The 19000-nt window shown below is 31.8% G+C and overlaps 2 protein-coding genes across 3 annotated transcripts; both read left to right on the forward strand.

Moving 5' to 3' along the window:
* Positions 224–1506, forward strand: LOC105164338 (metalloendoproteinase 4-MMP). Its single transcript, XM_011082960.2, has one exon. It carries the CDS (start codon positions 346–348, stop codon positions 1483–1485), a length of 1140 nt encoding a protein of 379 aa, XP_011081262.1. The 5' UTR covers positions 224–345; the 3' UTR covers positions 1486–1506.
* On the forward strand, positions 2552–9112 carry LOC105164339 (pentatricopeptide repeat-containing protein At4g39952, mitochondrial). Of its 2 annotated transcripts, XM_020695119.1 has the most exons (3): positions 2552–2716; positions 4481–4570; positions 6629–9112. In XM_020695119.1, exon 3 carries the CDS (start codon positions 6658–6660, stop codon positions 8983–8985), a length of 2328 nt encoding a protein of 775 aa, XP_020550778.1. In that variant the 5' UTR covers positions 2552–2716; positions 4481–4570; positions 6629–6657; the 3' UTR covers positions 8986–9112. The 2 variants fall into 2 exon arrangements, with proteins under 2 accessions (XP_020550778.1, XP_020550777.1); XM_020695118.1 differs by lacking the exons at positions 2552–2716; positions 4481–4570 and having other exon boundaries at positions 6380–9112.

The raw sequence follows: 19000 nt of genomic DNA on the forward strand, positions 1-19000 counted from the left end.
CCAACCATTAAACACTCCTCATCAAACTTCAAACCCCTTCTTGGAATCTTAAATCAATAACATCACATCAAAGAATCTTCCTAACTTTTATCGCTCCATTTCTTGCCCATCGATCTTATCTACATAACCTAAGTCCAATTATATAAAAAATTATTTATTTTAATTATATTTCGATACTTATTAATATAAACATCGATGCCCACGAAAAATAAATAAAATAAATATTTTTGTTACCATAATTATTTATTTATTTTGTTTCCATTAGCTACTAATAAAGCTTTTCGGGCATCATTAATTCAAAAGCTCCGAATTCCAAGGAAGAAAAAATACACTAACTACCACACCATGTTACCGTTTTTCAGTTATATTCATCGTACCTTCTTCTCTCTATTCTTCTTCTTTTTCTTTCTTGTTTCTTTCCCGCTCTCTTCCGCCGCTGATTCTTCCACCAAGTTGGCTGCCGCCGCCCCCGGACCCGCCGCAGATGGTTTCAGTAACACCACGTGGCGGGGCCTCATGCGCTTCCTTGATGCGGATAAGGGCAGCAGCGTTGACGGCATGGCGGAGCTCAAGCGCTACTTCGGCCGGTTTGGGTACCTCCCGGTCCCGCCGGAGAATATGAGCTTTACCGATGATTTTGATGATGTGTTCGAGGAGGCTTTGATTTTGTACCAGAGGAAGTTGGGTTTGACGGAGACGGGGAGGCTGGATTACGACACGATGAGCGTGATCGTCTCGCCGAGGTGTGGGGTCGGGGATTTCAGCGGCGGCGGAGGGGGAGGAGGAGGAGGGGGAGGGGGGAAGAGGTTGAGGACGACGGAGCGGTTTGCGTACTTTTACGGGGAGCCGAGGTGGGTGCGGCCGCCTCCTATGGTGTTGACGTACGCGTTCTCGCCGGGGGACATGATCGACTACGTGAGCCCGTCGGAGGTGAGGACGGCGTTCCGGCGGGCGTTCTCGAGGTGGTCGGCGGTGATTCCCGTGAACTTCACGGAGGCGGAGGATTACTCGTCGGCGGATATAAAGATCGGGTGGTACAGCGGGGACCACGGCGACGGGGAGGCGTTCGACGGCGTGTTGGGGGTGCTGGCGCACGCTTTCTCGCCGGAGAACGGGCGGTTCCACCTGGACGCGGCGGAGAGGTGGGCGGTGGACTTCAAGGCGGAGAAGTCGAAGGTGGCGGTGGATTTGGAATCGGTGGCGACGCATGAGATAGGTCACGTACTGGGGCTGGCGCACTCATCGGTGAAGAATGCGGTTATGTACCCGAGTTTGAGTCCGAGGACCAAGAAACTGGAGCTCCGAAAGGATGACGTGGAAGGGATCCAGGCGTTGTACGGGTCGAACCCGAATTACATTTTCGACCCTCGGTTAGCATCCGACGTGTCTTCGGGTCGGGGCATGGACTTGGAAAGGAGAAAAGGACTGATGAAGTGGACTGCCACAATAGTTATGGCGGCTTACTTCTTTTCTTTGGGATTATGATTTTATATTTTAACTTTTTTACTGTTTGGGGTCTCACGAATTATAATTTAGATTTTTTTTATAGTAAATTACATCAACACTCCATAAAATTATGCTTAATTACACAGACACTTCATATTTTTACAAAACTATACATACACCCCTAAGAGTGTGTGAATATAATTTAATTCAAATGGTGTTTGTGTAGTTTTTACATTCGAGAGTACATCAATATGAATTAAAATTATAATTTCACAGGGTGGAATTATAATTTAATAAAAAATATGGGATGTTTGTATAATTAGGCTTAATCTCGAGATTGTAATATACTTTAACTTTTTTTTTTTAATTTTACTTTTTAGTTTGACCTGGTTGAGATTGTTAGAATTGTAAAGATACTTACATAGGAAAGTAAAGAACATTCTTTTACTTCCATAATGGTCAAATCTTCCTCTTTGTATATATGGCGAGTAGATCATATTTCATATTATACCTCATAATGTTTGTTATAATATTTAGGTCTCTTTTACTTTTTTTTTTTTTTTTAATGAATAGCAATTTATCCTGAATATTGAAAATGAGCACATTACCACCACATGAAAAAAATATAACAATTTATCTCCCTATATTTTTTAAAAGGAAGTAATTTACCTCCTTATACAGAAAGGTAAATTGCTTCATTTTAAAATCATAGGGGGGTAAATTATTGTATTTTAAAAAAATACAGAAAAGTAAATTTTCTCTTTTTTTTTTGATGGGATTGTGGAGAATTTGATAATTTTTTTATGATTAATGTCGGGATATTTGATATGATGATAATTTAATATCTTATTTACGTTATATGAATTATTGTGTGATAATTTTATATTTTTTTATTATTTTTATAGTTATGGTGTGGAATAAAATTACCCCATTAATAATATATAATATAAAATATATATTTAATAATAATATAATATACATTTTCTCCCCTCCCAGATGCAAAATAACATTAGGGACAAATTCGTAATAGATAAAAAAAAAAATTGAGGGCAATATGGACAAATACAAAATAATCAGTTGAGCCCATGTAGATTGTGGTAAAAAAGATAATCAAATCACTCCCAAGTCCTAGATCCTAATAGTGTGTTCTAAATACCATAATCCCTCGAGCTCACTCCCGGAATCAAACCCAACCCGTGCCCCGGCGCACTCAGCGTCAGGGACAGCCGTGGCCTGCGACATCCACGACGATTTCCAGCCAGACTAACAGGTGGGTTGCTAGTTGCGACAACTTGTTTTCTTGTTTCCCTTTTCCCCTTTGTAATTTGAAATGGGTACATAAGAAATGGCGGGTTTGAGGAGGCAATCAAATTGTTTGAAGAAATGCCTGAAAGGGATTTTTTCTTGATTGCACTTCTTATTATCTCTATTCAGCTAATTTATTTGATTTTCTTGCAAACTTTTTGCGCTAAAAAAATTTAGTCTTTTATGTAGAAATAGGTGTTAGGCTCATAAATTTTTCACAAAATCAGATCATTCTCTTTTTCTACATGATAGTAACAATTAAATTCTTTTATTAAATTTGAGACATAGAAGGTCGAAGAACTCGTCTCGTTTAAGAATTGATTTTTTTCCCCTTAAATTCTTCCTTGTTTTGTTTACATTAGTTGTGACGTAATGTTGTTTCCTGCCTCAAGTTGAGCTTTTCTGATTCAAAGTTGATTTGCTATAAATCAGAGCCACTTTAATGCGTATTGCTGATGCAATGGCCTGAAAATGGCTTCACCTTTTTCCGGTATTCCTTTGGCTATAAATGGATACAAGACTATGGAGATTTCATTCACCACAATGTTGTTTGGAAATTTTGCGAGCACGCATGTCTTTGCTTTGTCTAGAAAAGAGCTTATATTGAAAAACATTAGGACACTTGTATTAATTATTTAATTCAGTTGGAATTTACAGATTGCTTTCACCTGTTAGAGCTCGAGCTAAAAATGTTATACTCGAGTTTGAGCGGATATTTTGGCTGAGCTCGGTTTGTTTGCACCCACATTGTCACCCTAAGTTTCACTTAAACACACGGGGGTGGAAAAAAGCAGTGAATGGACATATTTGCCCCTTAAATCTATTAAGAAATAGGAACGGAAAGTAGGTCGGGTAGACCAAAGCCTCAGCCAGAATGGACGGACCTGCCACATTCGGGTCTAAATTATTAGGTCCAGGATGAGTTTTAATTTTAACTTTACTTTGTACGTATATTTATGAAATAATTATATTTTTAACATAATGATGGATTATTATATATTTATAAAGAATAATCTTAAATTTGTTTGAGAAATATAACAATTACTTGAAAAGAGAAAATAAAAAATAAGTGAGTTTTGGAGGTTTAAACCCACCAAGGTTGGGCTGTCTTGAAATGCACGGAGTCCAATTAAGTTTAAATGTGGCTGGTTCTAGGGGCCAGCCAAACCTATCTCAAACCCACCACGTTGTCATCCCTATTAAGAAACATGAATGAAGGTGCATATTGTTACAAAATCTATTGTAAAGGTGCAAAACGGCAAAAAACCAATTTAAAAATGCCAATTACTATATTATGTGTGTTTTGTGGGAAATTAGACCTCACACTCAGAGATGGAAAAGGACATTGGAAATTTCTTAAACTAGGGACCAAAACTCCTATTAATTGTTGGGAAAAAGAAGAATTTATCTAATGAAATTTAGCCAAATTTAATTTATTAATTATACTTAGTTTATGATTAATTATGATTTGGTAGATTTCTGTATTAAATTTATTTAAATAAGTAAGATTTTAAGGGATTTCATTGAATCTTATCTTAAAACTATGATTTGAATGAAATTAGGATACTGTAATTTTGTGTAGGTATCTTTCCAATTACTGTAATAAAAAAAATGGACTCCAATTTTTCTTTCCCTCACCCGTTCTACCGCTCTTTTTTATTTTCATAGTTTCTATTTCACAATTGAAAAACCCTACCATCTAATTCTCTTTGTCCTCACAATCGTCCAGAAAGAAGATAAGATCATCAACACCAGAGAAGAAGAACAAAGGGGAAAGGAAAAGGAATTTATTTGATGACTTCTCTCTTTTTGTATCTATGTAAGTATCGGTGTTTAGGTTCTTAATTTGTATGTATTCCTGTAATTGTTTGATTTATGGTGTTACAAGCTTGAAACATTTTGGTTGATGTAATGTAAACTTTTGTGCACCTGTGGTTGCATTTTATTATTTGTGTATTCTTTGTTCGAATTAAGAATTTTGTAGCATGAGGAATGGTGATTCTTGATTAAAAAGGATATCAACTTGGGGGCAGGCATGTGAAACTCAATCATTCAAAATTCTGTTAAGTTTAATTTTTCTGTAGAAAATTCATCTATTTGTTAGTGATACCAAGTTATATTTGTGTGTTTGCTCGACTCATCCTATTTATGTAAATTATTTGAAGTCTGTTGTGATTTCAATGGATTTCTCACTTAAACTTTGGACTTTTGGTTGGGTTTTGTTTCTCCTTTTCCAATTTATGATGTTTTTGCTGGATCAGCCTTGTTTGGTTTTGTTTCGAATTCTTGATTTTTTAAACTTTAGTATTTTTAAGTGACTTTTTATTTGTGTGTATTGAGTTTTGTGTGAGAAATGAGAATATGTTAGGATTTGTACGCTATGTGATAGATTTTCTTACGAACATACATGACTAAAATGAAAAAATATTTGAATTAGGATGTTCTCTAATAATAGTTGTGTACATGAATTCACAATAGAATAAAGATGTGTTTGGATAAAGATGTTTTGTGATAACAAAAAGGATTAATATCTTGTGGTAGCTTTTTGAATGAAAATATGTGATAGAATGTATTTTCTAAAATTCCTGGTCAAATCCCCAAAAAAAAGGCTCAATCCAATATGATCTCACAATTTGAAATACTATGGAAGTAAAAATGACATTTTGAAAATGAAACCAACCAGACCTAGATATTCCTTAGCATTTATGGTTTAATTTAGGAGTTTCTGGTCTTGTTTGGTCTAAAGACACTTCAAGTATTTTTTGGGACAGCCACAGCCCAGCCATAATTAATCGTAATGCTCAAATTTATAACTAATTGGCATTCCATATATATATATATATATATGTATGTATATTCCTCTGGAGCAAATGTCTTGTGTTAAGCCATTTTGTAAAACCTTGGGAACTGAACTGATGTATCCTTTTGTCCTTTTCTTTCATAGAACTAGAAACAACTAGTTACATTTTAAATACATTGCAACATGATAAAATTCAACAACTTATGTCAAAACATAACAAACAGACAACAAATATAATGAGTAGAAGCTACTATAAAATAGGAAAAATACTTGAATAGGAAACCTTCTATCAAATGAAGAGCTTTATAGTTTGTTTGTTTGTGCGGAAAATTGATGTTGAGCGGAACCTTGGTAAAGAAAAGTGGATGGAAAGAAGTAAAATTTTATGTATATGAAATCCCTCTAAAGTCCAATTTTGTTTCCGTCCAAAACTGAGTGGGAAAAGTGTTAGTATAAGGTCGAAAAGACAAAAAATTGGTTTTACTTTATTTACTATAATACCGATAGACCCAATTTAACTGTAAGAAAGAATTTCTATTATTTTGAGATATTAGCATTTAAAAAAATATTCACTCTTGCTTTTGTTTTAAGATGATTAATACGTTTTCAATTTATTTTCCATAATTTAAATTGTTTTAGCGTTAATTGCTAGTACAAAATGAAAATAAAAAGGTTAATTGGTAAAATTACAGAAGTTATTCTTTCCTTCAGGTTATTTTTCTCGTCCAAACAAGGAAAAATATTTGAAATTTACTTTCTTTCTATCATACCAAATAAACTAAAAAAGGGTATTATTCTTTTTTCTTCTCCAATCACTTTTCCTCTTCCGGTAACTTGTCATTCCCTCCGATTGAACCAAACGAAACCTTAAGGTCCCGGACAAGACCTTGTTCTCTCTTTTTGCCCTTTCTGTTTTACCTTGGGCCTTTACCTGCTGAAGGTAATTGAAAAAGGCTTATCTAACATCAGTGTAATCTTTTTCTTTTTCTCAACTATTGACTGTCTTCCGATATGATTGGATTCTGTGTTTGGTTTGCTTCATGGATCTTATTTCATCTTTCAACATTTTTGCATCAGGATCTGCCACCTTAAGCTTTGGAAATCCCATGCTTGTATTGAAATCCTTAAAGTTCTACAAGCGCCTCTACTGTTCTTCAGTTCCTGATTCCGAAGCCAGTTACCTTACCAAACACATTGATTCTTTCCTCTCTAACAGTGTACTTGACTCCAGGACCCTTCTCTCTACTCATGCCTATATCATAACAACTGGTCATTCACATAATAGATTCATAGCATCCAAGCTGATAGCATCTTATGCTTCATTTAACCAGCCTCATTCTTCCACCAAAGTTTTTGATTCCCTCAGTTTCAAAGACCCTTTTCTTTGGAACTCCATCATCAAAGCTCATTTTTCAAATAGAAACTATGTGCAAGCCCTTGATTTCTTCTCCAAGATGCCCTCTTTTGGCAATTTGCCTAATCAATTTACCATCCCTATGGTGGTTTCAGCCTGTGCTGAACTTGGGTCGCTTTGTTTTGGCATGAATGTCCATGGATTGGCGTCAAAACTGAATCTTTTTTGTGGGAATTCAGCTGTTGGGGCTTCATTTGTGTATATGTATTCGAAATGTGGGGTTGTGGATGATGCTTCTTTTGTGTTTGATGAAATTGCTATGAAGGATGTTGTTGCTTGGACTGCGATTGTGATTGGGTATGTGCAGAATGGTGAGAGTGATAGCAGTTTGCAGTGCCTTTGTGAGATGCACAGGCTTGGTGGTTATGATGAGAGGCCAAATTCTCGGACATTAGAAGGGGGGTTCCAAGCTTGTGGCAATTTGAGTGCTTTGACAGAAGGCAGGTGCTTGCACGGATTTGCACTTAAATCTGGAATTATGTCCTCACATATCGTTCAATCTGCGGTTTTGTCAATGTATTCTAAGTGTGGAAGTATTGAGGATGCACGAGTTTCATTTTGTGAAGTTGTCAACAAGGATCTATTCTCATGGACATCATTTATTGGCGTTCATGCAAAGTTGGGGTATGTTTGTGAATGCTTTCAAATATTTTTTAAGATGCAGGCTAATGGGGTATACCCAGATGGAATGGTAATTAGTTGTTTGATTTCTGGCTTTGCTAATTCCATGAAGATCTTAGAAGGGAAAGCATTTCATGGTTTTATAGTAAGGAGAAATTTTGATGTTGATCAGATTGTTCGTAGTTCATTAATGGCAATGTATTGTAAGTTTGACCTCCTGGCTCTTGCAGAGAAGATCTGTTTTGGAGGTCATAATCAGGAGAAAGACTGTTGGAACTTGATGATTGTTAGCTATGAAAAAGCAGGATTAGAGATGAACTGCATAAAGTTGTTCCGAGAGATGCAGCATGAAGGAATTGAAGCTGATTTGAACAGCGTGATATCTGTGGTTTCTTCCTGCTCAAGATTGGGAGCGATCCATTTTGGTCAATCTGTACATTGCCATATTATCAAAAGTTTGATGTTTGAGAAGGTTTCAGTTGTAAATTCACTTATAAACATGTATGGGAAATGTGGGAATTTGACCATGGCCCAGAGTTTGTTTCATCAAACAAGCCAGGACATTGCTACATGGAATTCTCTTATCTCATGTTATGCTGACAGTGGACATCCTTTTAAGGCTCTGATTCTTTTTGACAAAATGATTTCGACAGGCCTGAAGCCTAACACAACAACACTGGTAACTTTGCTGTCTGCATGTGCTCAGACTGCATCCTTGGACAAAGGAAGAAAAATTCATGATTACATCAGAGAACAGGGATTTGAATATGAAGTTTCTCTTGCTACAGCCCTGGTCGATATGTATGCAAAATGTGGACAAATTGATTTGGCGAAAGAAATCTTTGACTCGATGAATGAAAAGGATGTTGTATCTTGGAATGTGATGATATCCTCTTATGGGATGCATGGACACGGGAAATCTGCAATTAATGTTTTCCAACAAATGGAAGAAAATGGTGCTAGACCAAATGACCTTACATTTCTTTCAGTCCTCTCAGCCTGTGCTCATGCTGGATTGTTTGATGAGGCCAAGTCTCTGTTTGATCAAATGAAAGAATATTCCATCATACCAACACTTAAGCACTATGCTTGTATGGTAGATCTTTATGGACGATCAGGTCGTCTGCATGAAGCTGAATCTCTTGTTTCATCAATGCCTTTTGCTCCTGATGGGGGCATCTGGGGTTCTCTGTTAACTGCTTGCAAAATGCACAATAATGCTGAGATGGGTATTAAGATCGCAAAGCGCGCTATGGAAACCGACCCAGAAAATGATGGGTATTACATATTAATCTCAGACTTCTATAGCTCTGTCGAGATGTGGAAAGAGGTGGAAGAAGTTAGAAGGACAATGAAGGATAGAGGGATAAGGAAGACAATGGGCTGGAGTACATTATAACTAGCGTAATGGTAACAAAATATAATCAGGGAATCCTTGCAGAACTTTAGATCATAAAAATTTGTCAGGATTATAACAAATTGAATTAATCTCCATCTATCCGGTTGTCTTGGTACATGGCAGCAAGCATTATATTCAAAAACAGCAGATGACTATGAATGCAGTTGTATTGACATGATGTTCAGGTATTATTTTCACCCCTTGTCATTGCATTGAATCTCTTTTTGCTGTTTCTGAATGATGATATCTTTACTTGTTACTGCTCTTGTCAACCTTGTATGTTTAATTTCGAAATTTGCCATCTTTTTGCATTATGATGAGAAGTCTCGGTAGCTTATCTTCAGAAACGTGCTTAAATTTGTAGGCAAAAGAGTGAATTTCTCTGAGTTACCAAACGTGGAGCTAAATCTTTTTAAATTATGGCACTTGTTGCAGCTATATTTCATGAGTTCCAGAAACCTCTTTTTGCTTTGTGCTTTGTTGACTTTGCAAAACTGCCAGATCTTTTCATTAAGTTCCCATGGATTCCAAATATTTTCATAATTTTATCTGCAGTTTTCTTGTAGATTTGGCGACTGCAATGATTCGAGGCAAAATGTCCTAACAATTGTGTGGTTGTTGCCTTCTCAGCAAGGTATGTTCATAATGCTTATACCTTTGCTCCTTGTTTCTGTGATCTCTGTATAATTTGCATTTATTGCTAGTTAACTATATGAGAAGATGATTCCATCAGCTTTCCACTTGCACGGCTGAAATAATGTGACTGGTTAATGTTCTGATAGTTGAGGGCTGCCTCTTAATTGACCTGAATCTGGAGATTGAAGATGCAGACATCCTCATACTAGATACCAGAGGTATGGTATTTTCCATGTAAGAATATAAGGAGCTAGTATTCATTGATGAGCAACTTGTCTTTGATTCAGCCCCTTCAGTTTTGCTGTGCATTAAGAGATTAAAAATTATGGTTGTTTCATTCAGAAAGTTAATCAACATATGACATTTCAATTATAGTTGGATGTGTTGTTTCCTTCAGTAGTAGCAAAATGAAAATTGTGATTTCCCTTTACATCTTCTCTGTATAAGCATGCCGAACATTAGATGCATCTCTAATGTGAATTTGACCCTAATAGGAGTAAATTTTGCTAGGAGCACTTCATGTAAAGGTAATTATTTATTGTTTTAACAAATAATCCTTAATCCGATCAACCGAACACATACCATCTGATAAGTACAAACCATCTGGTTTAGAGAAAAAAGAAATTCTGGCTATTTAATTTATGATAATTTGAGTGCATGTTCACGAACCACTTCACATATTCTCGAATATCCCTGTGAAGACAATTGAGGAAAGATGTTGATATTTGGTTGCCCATGTCGTAGATTGCTCATGTCCATTGGAAGACGGAACATGCTGGTTCTCAAATTCATTGAAACTCGAGATCTTCTACAAAATCAACTCACGTCGAAAGTGTAGCTGTTTGGTTCTTGCTAGAAATAGAATAGCTTAACAATGTGGAAATCTACTCATCATCTCCTAGTATTTCAGTTATGGTTCCAGTGGAGCCAGTGATGCTGCAGATGAGAGTTGTGAGCAAGTTTATGAGAAGTCGAAGAAGCGGTTTTGCTATAAGTTGCAGACTCTTTAGGTAAGTAGCTTCAAATAGTCTGGAAACTGGATATCTCTTTGTTCCTATAAATTCCCAATTCTATGACATAATTAGTCGAAAACGATCTCGATTTTTCCTAGTAATATCTGCTCTTATGTTGAAAGAATGTATGATTATACCGATTTCTCCTAAAGTTGGAGCATAATACAAACAAATCTATAGGTTTTCTGAAAAACTATACAGTGATCTTTCTTTTTTAAATTTGATGGGATGTGAAATTTGAAATATAGTCATATGGGATGTTACTATAATGTTTTTTTATAAAAAATTAATGGATATTTTTTATATTAATATGCTCAATTTTTGTGTCCATTTGCCTAATTATGCTTCTTTTTCCCATCATATCAGGGAAGAGGAAATCCTAAAATCAAGTTAGTCAAGACTATATATGTACTTTGTTACTGTTATTATTGTGATGATGATGCAAATAATATTATCTGTAGTTGGTTCTAATTTTCCAGAAATACAAAAATAAACATGTGCTTATCATAGTGAATTCTTGTATTTTCCTACCTAATCAGAGTTCCTGCGCATGAAAGCCAAAAGATATTTACATATTTTATACTATCTTATCAACAATACATTCACAACATTATAAACTTTAAATCATTTATACGTCTTACTCCCTCTTAATCAAGCCCATGCTTATGTTTTAAGTTCCAATTGTGTGTGATCAGGAATGGCAATGGGTTCGATTTAGATCTGAAGTCGGACCAAGCAAGGTGGCTTTTCAAGATATAATCGGGTCTCGAGGTGGATTGGTGATGTATATGGGTTGTTGATGGGTTAACTCTCAAGTTCATTATAATTGATTTAATTACACTAATATTACTAACTACTTTTACATTTCTAACTTTTCACATTTTTATGAGAAACAAACATTTCAAAATTTAAATTATTATTTTTTTAAATTAATGAGAAACAAATTAAAGGAATGTGAAGAATTTTATAAAGCAGTCAAAATTTGCAGTTTATATGTAATCATTTAAAATTCTTTTTTCCCCTAATAAACTGATGTTATACAATTATATTATAAATTTTAATGAACGTATCAAATGTCAATATTTAATAATAATTTATAATGAACTAACATGTATTATTATTATTATTGTGATTGAAAATTCACAATTTAATTTTAAAAAGAATCATGGAGAAATTGATTGCACAATTATTCATCTCATGATTTGTTTCGAAAAGAGCTGTATTTTTTAATGTGTTACAAGTTTTTTATTTTATATTTAACAAATGAATTTTTTATGTAACCTGATTACTTTTCATAGAGAATTAATAATACAAATTTAATTGTATTATATTACATTATAAGTTGATTTAAAAATATTGTCATTCTTATTGTTATTATTTTAAATTTTATAAATATTTAATATAAAAAATAGGTATCATCGACCCAATTCGACTTATTTGCTACCATAATCATTTATAACCTATTAATTCAAATACATTTTAAACTCAATCTGTTTGGACTCAACCGAATCCGCCCATTTGCAATCCCCAATTTTGAGCTTTGATATATTGGACCCTAGTTTGATCCGAATTTAATATTTTTATATTTTTTACATTATATATAGATATGATACGTTTGTACATGTATGAAAAAAAAATGTGTATATGATGTTTATACTTACATAAAAATATAATAATAGAAGTAATATTTTTATAAATTAAAATAATGAGGTAAAATAATCAGCAGTTTTAATGATCATATAAGTAACAGTTTTAATGATCATATAAGTAACATATAATTTGAAAAACTTAATATTTAGAGCCTGAGATATGCACATATGATTAATTTACAAAAATAAGTATCTATTTTTTAAAAATGTTCTTAAGTGCTTCAAGGTGGTATTACTTTTTTTTTTAAGAAAAATCACTTTTTTTAATATTTCAAAATTTTCAAATCAGAATTTCTGGTTTCCGAGCAGGTTGGGCTTTCAAATTTTGACAAATACATCCTAAATCTGGCCCGTTATTGATTTCAATTTAATTATGTTTCAATAATATTTTATAAGATTAATTATACTTAGATCCTTCCTAAAAATGTGAAATTACACTTTTTTCTAAAAAAAATTGAAATCTCACTTACATCTCTTTCGAAAACTCATTGTTTACATCTTTTCCCATTTCGTTATAATTTAGACGAAAAATGTTGATATTAACAAAAATGAATTACAGAAATCTTCAATTTTGCCCTTGTTCAACATTATCATGTCATAATTTCGTACTTACAAGAAGAAAAATGTAATGATTGCCTCACTCTGTATACACATGTCACATTTATCCCTTTGTAAGTACAAAAATATACTTGAGAATGCTAAATGAGGTGAAAAATTAAAAACTTATGAAATATTTTCTGCTAACTTTAGCATTATTCGTTCAAAAACCCTAATAGTGAGGTCATATATAAATGAAAAAATTTCAAAAGGAATATAAATACAACTTCAAAACTTCTTTCAGGACATATTTTTAGAAGGGATTTAACTGTAATTAACCTTATTTCATAATAAAGTATTGTCTTAAATGTTGTTAAACATGTACCCAAAGTTGATATCATTTTCAACTTGATCACATGGTATACATTGATTTGAAATATGAATTAGAGGTGAGTAGCTATCATAGTAGCATCATTATCTTGGTCAATAAAGCATCAATTTCACATAAATATTTATGTTCTTGGAACCAAATTTGGTTCTTTGATAGTGTGATTATGATGTTGGGTCCATGTGATACAGTCCCTTAAACAACATTAATCAATTAAGTGCTTCTTTTAAGGCAATCATCATGGTCAAAAAGTTCTATGTTGTGGGGCCACATTTTTAATGATTTTGAGAAATTGATTTCCAACATAATTATATAGATTAGGTCAACAATATTCCACTTTGAAACAAGTATTTTGGATTGAAAATTTTATTTTGAAGTTTGTTGTATTTTTTTATTTTATTTAATGTGTATATATTATGTATACAAAAATTATATTATTTATTTTATCAAAAAAAAATTACGCACATGATGTACATATATTAATTGAAGTAGAAAATGCAACATGGTTTAGAATGTAAAATTCGATTATTCGTATAATATTTAAAAGCTAGCTCCAGCCTGTTACTTACCTAGAAAAATATTTTTGTATTTAACTAAGGATTAAATGCAACCTACCCTTGTGTAAAAACACTATAAGGTAAAAACCCTTTCGGAGAAAAATAAAGCTTCTGAATTTAAAAAAAAATAAAAAATGATCGCGTGCAGGAGATAGTGAGGTTTTTTTTTTTAAAAAAAGAAAATTTATCATTATTATTTAATATAGGAGGATTTGTGTGGAATGCAATTAACCCGGGAGCTAATAGAGATGTCTATGTTTTTTTTTACTTTTTTTTGGAAAAATGCAAGCAACCCCCTTGTGATGTCGCAAATGAGCAAACTACCCCTTATGAAAAAATAAATGGCGATTTACCTCTCTGCATTTTTTAAAATACAACAATATATGCCCCTATGATTTCTAAAATGAAGCAATTTACCTTCCTGTGTAAGGAGGTAAATTGCTTCATTTTAAAAAATACAGTGGCAGCAAATTGCTATATTTTTTTCATATGGGGTAATGTGCCAATTTTCAATATCACAATGGGATAAATTGCTATTCAGCCTTTCTTTTTTCTTCTCTATATCTATGGTAAAATTTTTAGATATTATACAACTTTCTACACAGTAATGAAAAATATTGCTATTATATTTCAAGTCTAAGTTTGTGTAAATAACATAAATGTGGAATGATACATGAAACTATTAAACAACTAGACATTAGTAGATTTTTGCTAGAATTTGAACTCCAAAATCATGGCAACTATCATAAAATTCACCCTAAAATGCATCAAATTTTGGTAAGTTCGTTCTAAAACTTTCAACCATAAAACTTGTCATAAGTGATCATTAAATTAACACTCGTCATAAGTAACTAAGCTTGCAGCCATCTACAACATTAAAGTTTCGTTTCCAACACATGTTTCGAGTTAATAAATATAAGAAACTTTTAAAAAATATTTTGAGAACGCTATAAAAAAATGTAAAGTAAAAAATACATATAAAATAATCATAAAAATAATATTTATAAGTATTATCTTTCTCCTTAACTTTATTTTAAATATATCTATTTCAACTTTGTATCGTCTATTTTAATTTAAAATAATTTATTTTCATGTAATATAACTATAGATTTTGAGTTGTTATTTGATGTCGATGCTATTGAAACTAAATATTAGTATGTGTTATAAAATATATTTTTTTATTATATTGATATATATGCATATAATATTACTAAATAGAGAATAATATTATATATATTATCATAGTATAAAATATTATGCGTGACATCAATAATTTATACATTTGTAGGTAGAAGCATGAGATAAGTATTTCGCTAGAAAATTAAAAAAAAATTAAAAAGTTTCCCAAAAAACCCAAAGATTTTGTAGAAAATCAAGAAAAATAGAGCTTTTTTTTTTTTTAAGGAAACTAAATAATTTCGAAACTACCATCTTTTTTCGTTTTCATAAAATCGAAAATTGAAACTTTTTCATAGTTTCAATGAAAGCAAAGGAACTTCTTAAACCATGTTTCCAATAAATATACCTATGACATGTGTTGCTCTATTTAAAGTTTTTTTTAGGAAAACGATCTCCTATCACATTTTTGTATTACATAACTATGTCATACCAACGAGTGTATCACATGTATCTCTTTTCTAAATTACAGTTTAATTTAATTTTCAAACGTGACACATATCAATGACATAGTGATGCGACATCTGTATATGATACTAAAGTGTGATAGAAGATTCCCGTCGTTTTTTAAATTTGTATTTAAGCATCATTATAAGTTGAAGTAAACACTTTGCTTTGTCATCATTGAAATTAATACAAGTTTATCTTATACAAAAAAACAAAAAAAAAAAAAGAAGAAAATAAATATTAGAGAAATCCAAGAAAAATAGCAAACTTCATATTTGGTGAGTATAGTAATTTGATATAAATTTTTCCTTTTTTTTTTGTGCTTTTTCTATTGTCACAATCAGATTCTCTAAAATGTATATTCTATTATATTTGAAGTATATTCTCTTTTATTCATCACCAATAAATTATTAAAGAATATCATATATATTAAGTAGAAAAAATATGAACTGTGTGGATATTAAAGACATTTGCAAAATACTATGTTGTAATTTTGAAATTGTCACTAAAAATATATACTAATTAATAGTAATTTTGATCTTGTCATAATATAATATTAATAAAAAATATATATTAATTTATTATTAGAGATAATTAATGACTTTTATAACGAAAACACAAATATGTATTTGTTCTCTCTCATTAGATTGTTGCCATACTTGTGTTATTGATTGTGTGCAGTGACAATTTTATGGACAATTTTTTTTTATCTCTAATTAATTATCGTTACTGACAACTTTTATGCAGTTGTATTACTATCAAAATTATGAAAAATCAATATAGTGACAATTTAAAAATTCTTGCCATGTAATACGTATAACATTAGTGATAAATTTATATCACAACTTAAATTTCCGTCTCTAATACTATTATTTTTAGGGATAACTACACTTTTTCCTCCTTTGAGATTTGGTATAATTATATGTATACCTCATGTAGTTTGAAAAATTACATCTAGTATCCTTGAGATTTGATTTGTCTAATAAATAAGTTCCTCAGTTAGCTAAAATTCACCAAACTTGATAATATTAGCTAAAAAAATCAATAAAAATTCATATTCACCCTCGATTGACTATTATTACTAATATATTATATGTCAAATAAATTTTTTTATGACCAAGTTATCCTTATACATGTTTACAAGTTAATGCATGTGAGAAAGTATATTTTCACCGTCATAAGTAGCTTAATCAGAAAAGTTTTGTTTAAAGTTAGTAACACTGCGAAAGAATTAAGTTTTTGCTATAGTATAAATGATCCTAGTTTAAAAATCATAGTAAATCAATAGTATTAATCACGAGGGCTAAACAAAACTAAAGAAACAAACTTAAATTTTTACCATGATTAATCAATATTTGCCATGGTTTTTCCATGATTTTGATCACACTTGCAAAAACAACAGCTGATGGCTGTTGCGAACCCGTGGTTGATTTGTATTTACCACGATTTTCTTCTTTTGGATTTAGTAATTAACCGTAGCGAATTTTTTTTTTCTAGTGTAATAAGTAGATCGATGGTCAATATCAATTTTCATTTAATTTTTTTGTTAATATCAACAAATTCAGTGAATCTTAGCTAACAGAGGAACCTATTTGTTAGACGAAAGCAAAGATCAAGAATACTATATGCAATTCTCTATACTAAAAGGAATTTACGTGTAATTACACCAAACATCATGAAGCGAAAATGTAACTATCCCTTGTCATTATTCGTTTCGTAGTGTCACACAATAGTGAGTTTACAATGTTTAGTACAGTAAAAATCCATACTATTTATTATTTTTTTCGCAGTAGCATAAGAGTTTTCTACGACTATAATCAACAAAGTACTTAAATAAAACTCCAATTATTATACTTAAGTGGGATTATTATTGTTAAATGTCTCCATTTCTTTTTAATATCATATATTCCTGAAAACTATGTGCACAAAAGTTTTTGTCATTGGAAAATTGTGAAATTAGCTATTAATGGTTGTTGCACCTGGTAGGGAGCCATAAATTGCATTGACAAGCCTTTACTTTGAGTCACCTACTCTGCAATAGGGGTATTGAATGTATGGGTGGGGTATTGCATCTTCACCAACCAAAACAAACTAAAGGACCACAACTTTCCTCCAATATTCCAACATCAATGGATGGAACCTCTTCTTCAATTTGTTTATTACTTTAAGGGGTCATTTTTTTTGAAAAAGTTGTGAGTTGTGTGCAATTTTTGAGTTTTTGTTACTCTCAAAAGTCATGACTTTTTACAATTATAGGGATGGAGGTGGGCATTCGGTTCGAGTTTTTCAGGTTTCAAATCGACCCGATTGGTGGTTTTGAATTTAATGTGTAGGGTAATTAATCGAGTTCGGGTAAACTCGAAACCCCCCTGAATTATATCGAATGGGGTATTGAGTAGAAAAATAACACTCGAAAATCTGAACGGGTACCCGACAGTAATTAAAAAAAGAATAAGGAAGTGTACTGTAGAGTAGACTTTGCCCTAAATTTTCAACCCAAGCCAAGGTTTAGTATGGTTGTGGTTTTTTAGTTTCTAAGATTAGTATTTTCAGCTATTTGTTGGTTTTTTTAGTTATAAATATTAGCTCCTTTGATTTTATGCACATATATTATTATGTTTTTCTTCTCTTCAATAGATTTGATTGGTTCTTATTTTTAATTGTCAAGAACAAGTAAATATTTAGTAATAATAATGACAATTTCTTCATAAACGATCAACAACTAATCCTATTTTCGAACCCAATCAGCTCTGGTACCCGATTTAATAGGGTTCATTTTCGTACTTATCGAGTAGTTGAGTATCTGGTCTGAATAACCTGAATCCGTAGATAGGATCGATGCCCATTCTTATTCTTGGTTGAGTTAATAAGATATTTGAGAGATTATAATTTCTACAATTATTTGATAATTTTTTAAGAGCTTACGAGATTCTGGAAATAAGATGTTTATGGTCTTATAAACTCTTGAAAAAAAAAAAAAGGTTCAACTTATTTTATAATATTTTGAAGTTTAACATATTGAGAGATTAATATTTTATTAATATTCACTTTTACCAATTATATAGTTCATTCTTATTATTTTTTTTGCCTCAAGCAAAAATATATGTTACATGATTCTAAAATCTAATAATTTGATGATTTTTTTGTCATTATTATAATATAATGAGCTTATTATTTCGAACACCCTAATGTTTATAAGTTCTAACATCTTATTTATCCAAAATATATATTCGTTGAAATGTGTTTATAATGTACAAAAGAATTCATTCTCACTATGAAACAACAAAATTGGTTCAAAATAGATAAATTTAAACACATTATTTTGTAATAATAATAAATTCAAATGACACTTAAAGAGCTAATATTATTTTGGTGGAGAACTAATCAATTTGACTTATAAAGGGAGTTTTTTCTTAAATAATTAAATTTTACTAACAATCAATGGAAATTTTTATACTTATAATTTCATTTTTTAATATAAAAATTGAGAGAGATGTTTATTATAATTAAAAATAATAATTTATAATTACATTAGCTCGTGTAAGCTCGGTTCAACTCGATAATTACATAATTACTACAATTAATTATAAATGAACTAATTTTGAGATAATT

The sequence above is a fragment of the Sesamum indicum genome, linkage group LG6 (assembly GCF_000512975.1).
Source record: "Sesamum indicum cultivar Zhongzhi No. 13 linkage group LG6, S_indicum_v1.0, whole genome shotgun sequence".
Classification (NCBI taxonomy): Eukaryota; Viridiplantae; Streptophyta; class Magnoliopsida; order Lamiales; family Pedaliaceae; genus Sesamum; species Sesamum indicum.

What these genes read in the sequence shown, in the direction of transcription:
- LOC105164339 (XM_020695118.1), top strand. Translation starts at nt 6,592, where the DNA reads ATGGATCTTATTTCATCTTTCAACATTTTTGCATCAGGATCTGCCACC.
- LOC105164338 (XM_011082960.2), top strand. Translation starts at nt 346, where the DNA reads ATGTTACCGTTTTTCAGTTATATTCATCGTACCTTCTTCTCTCTATTC.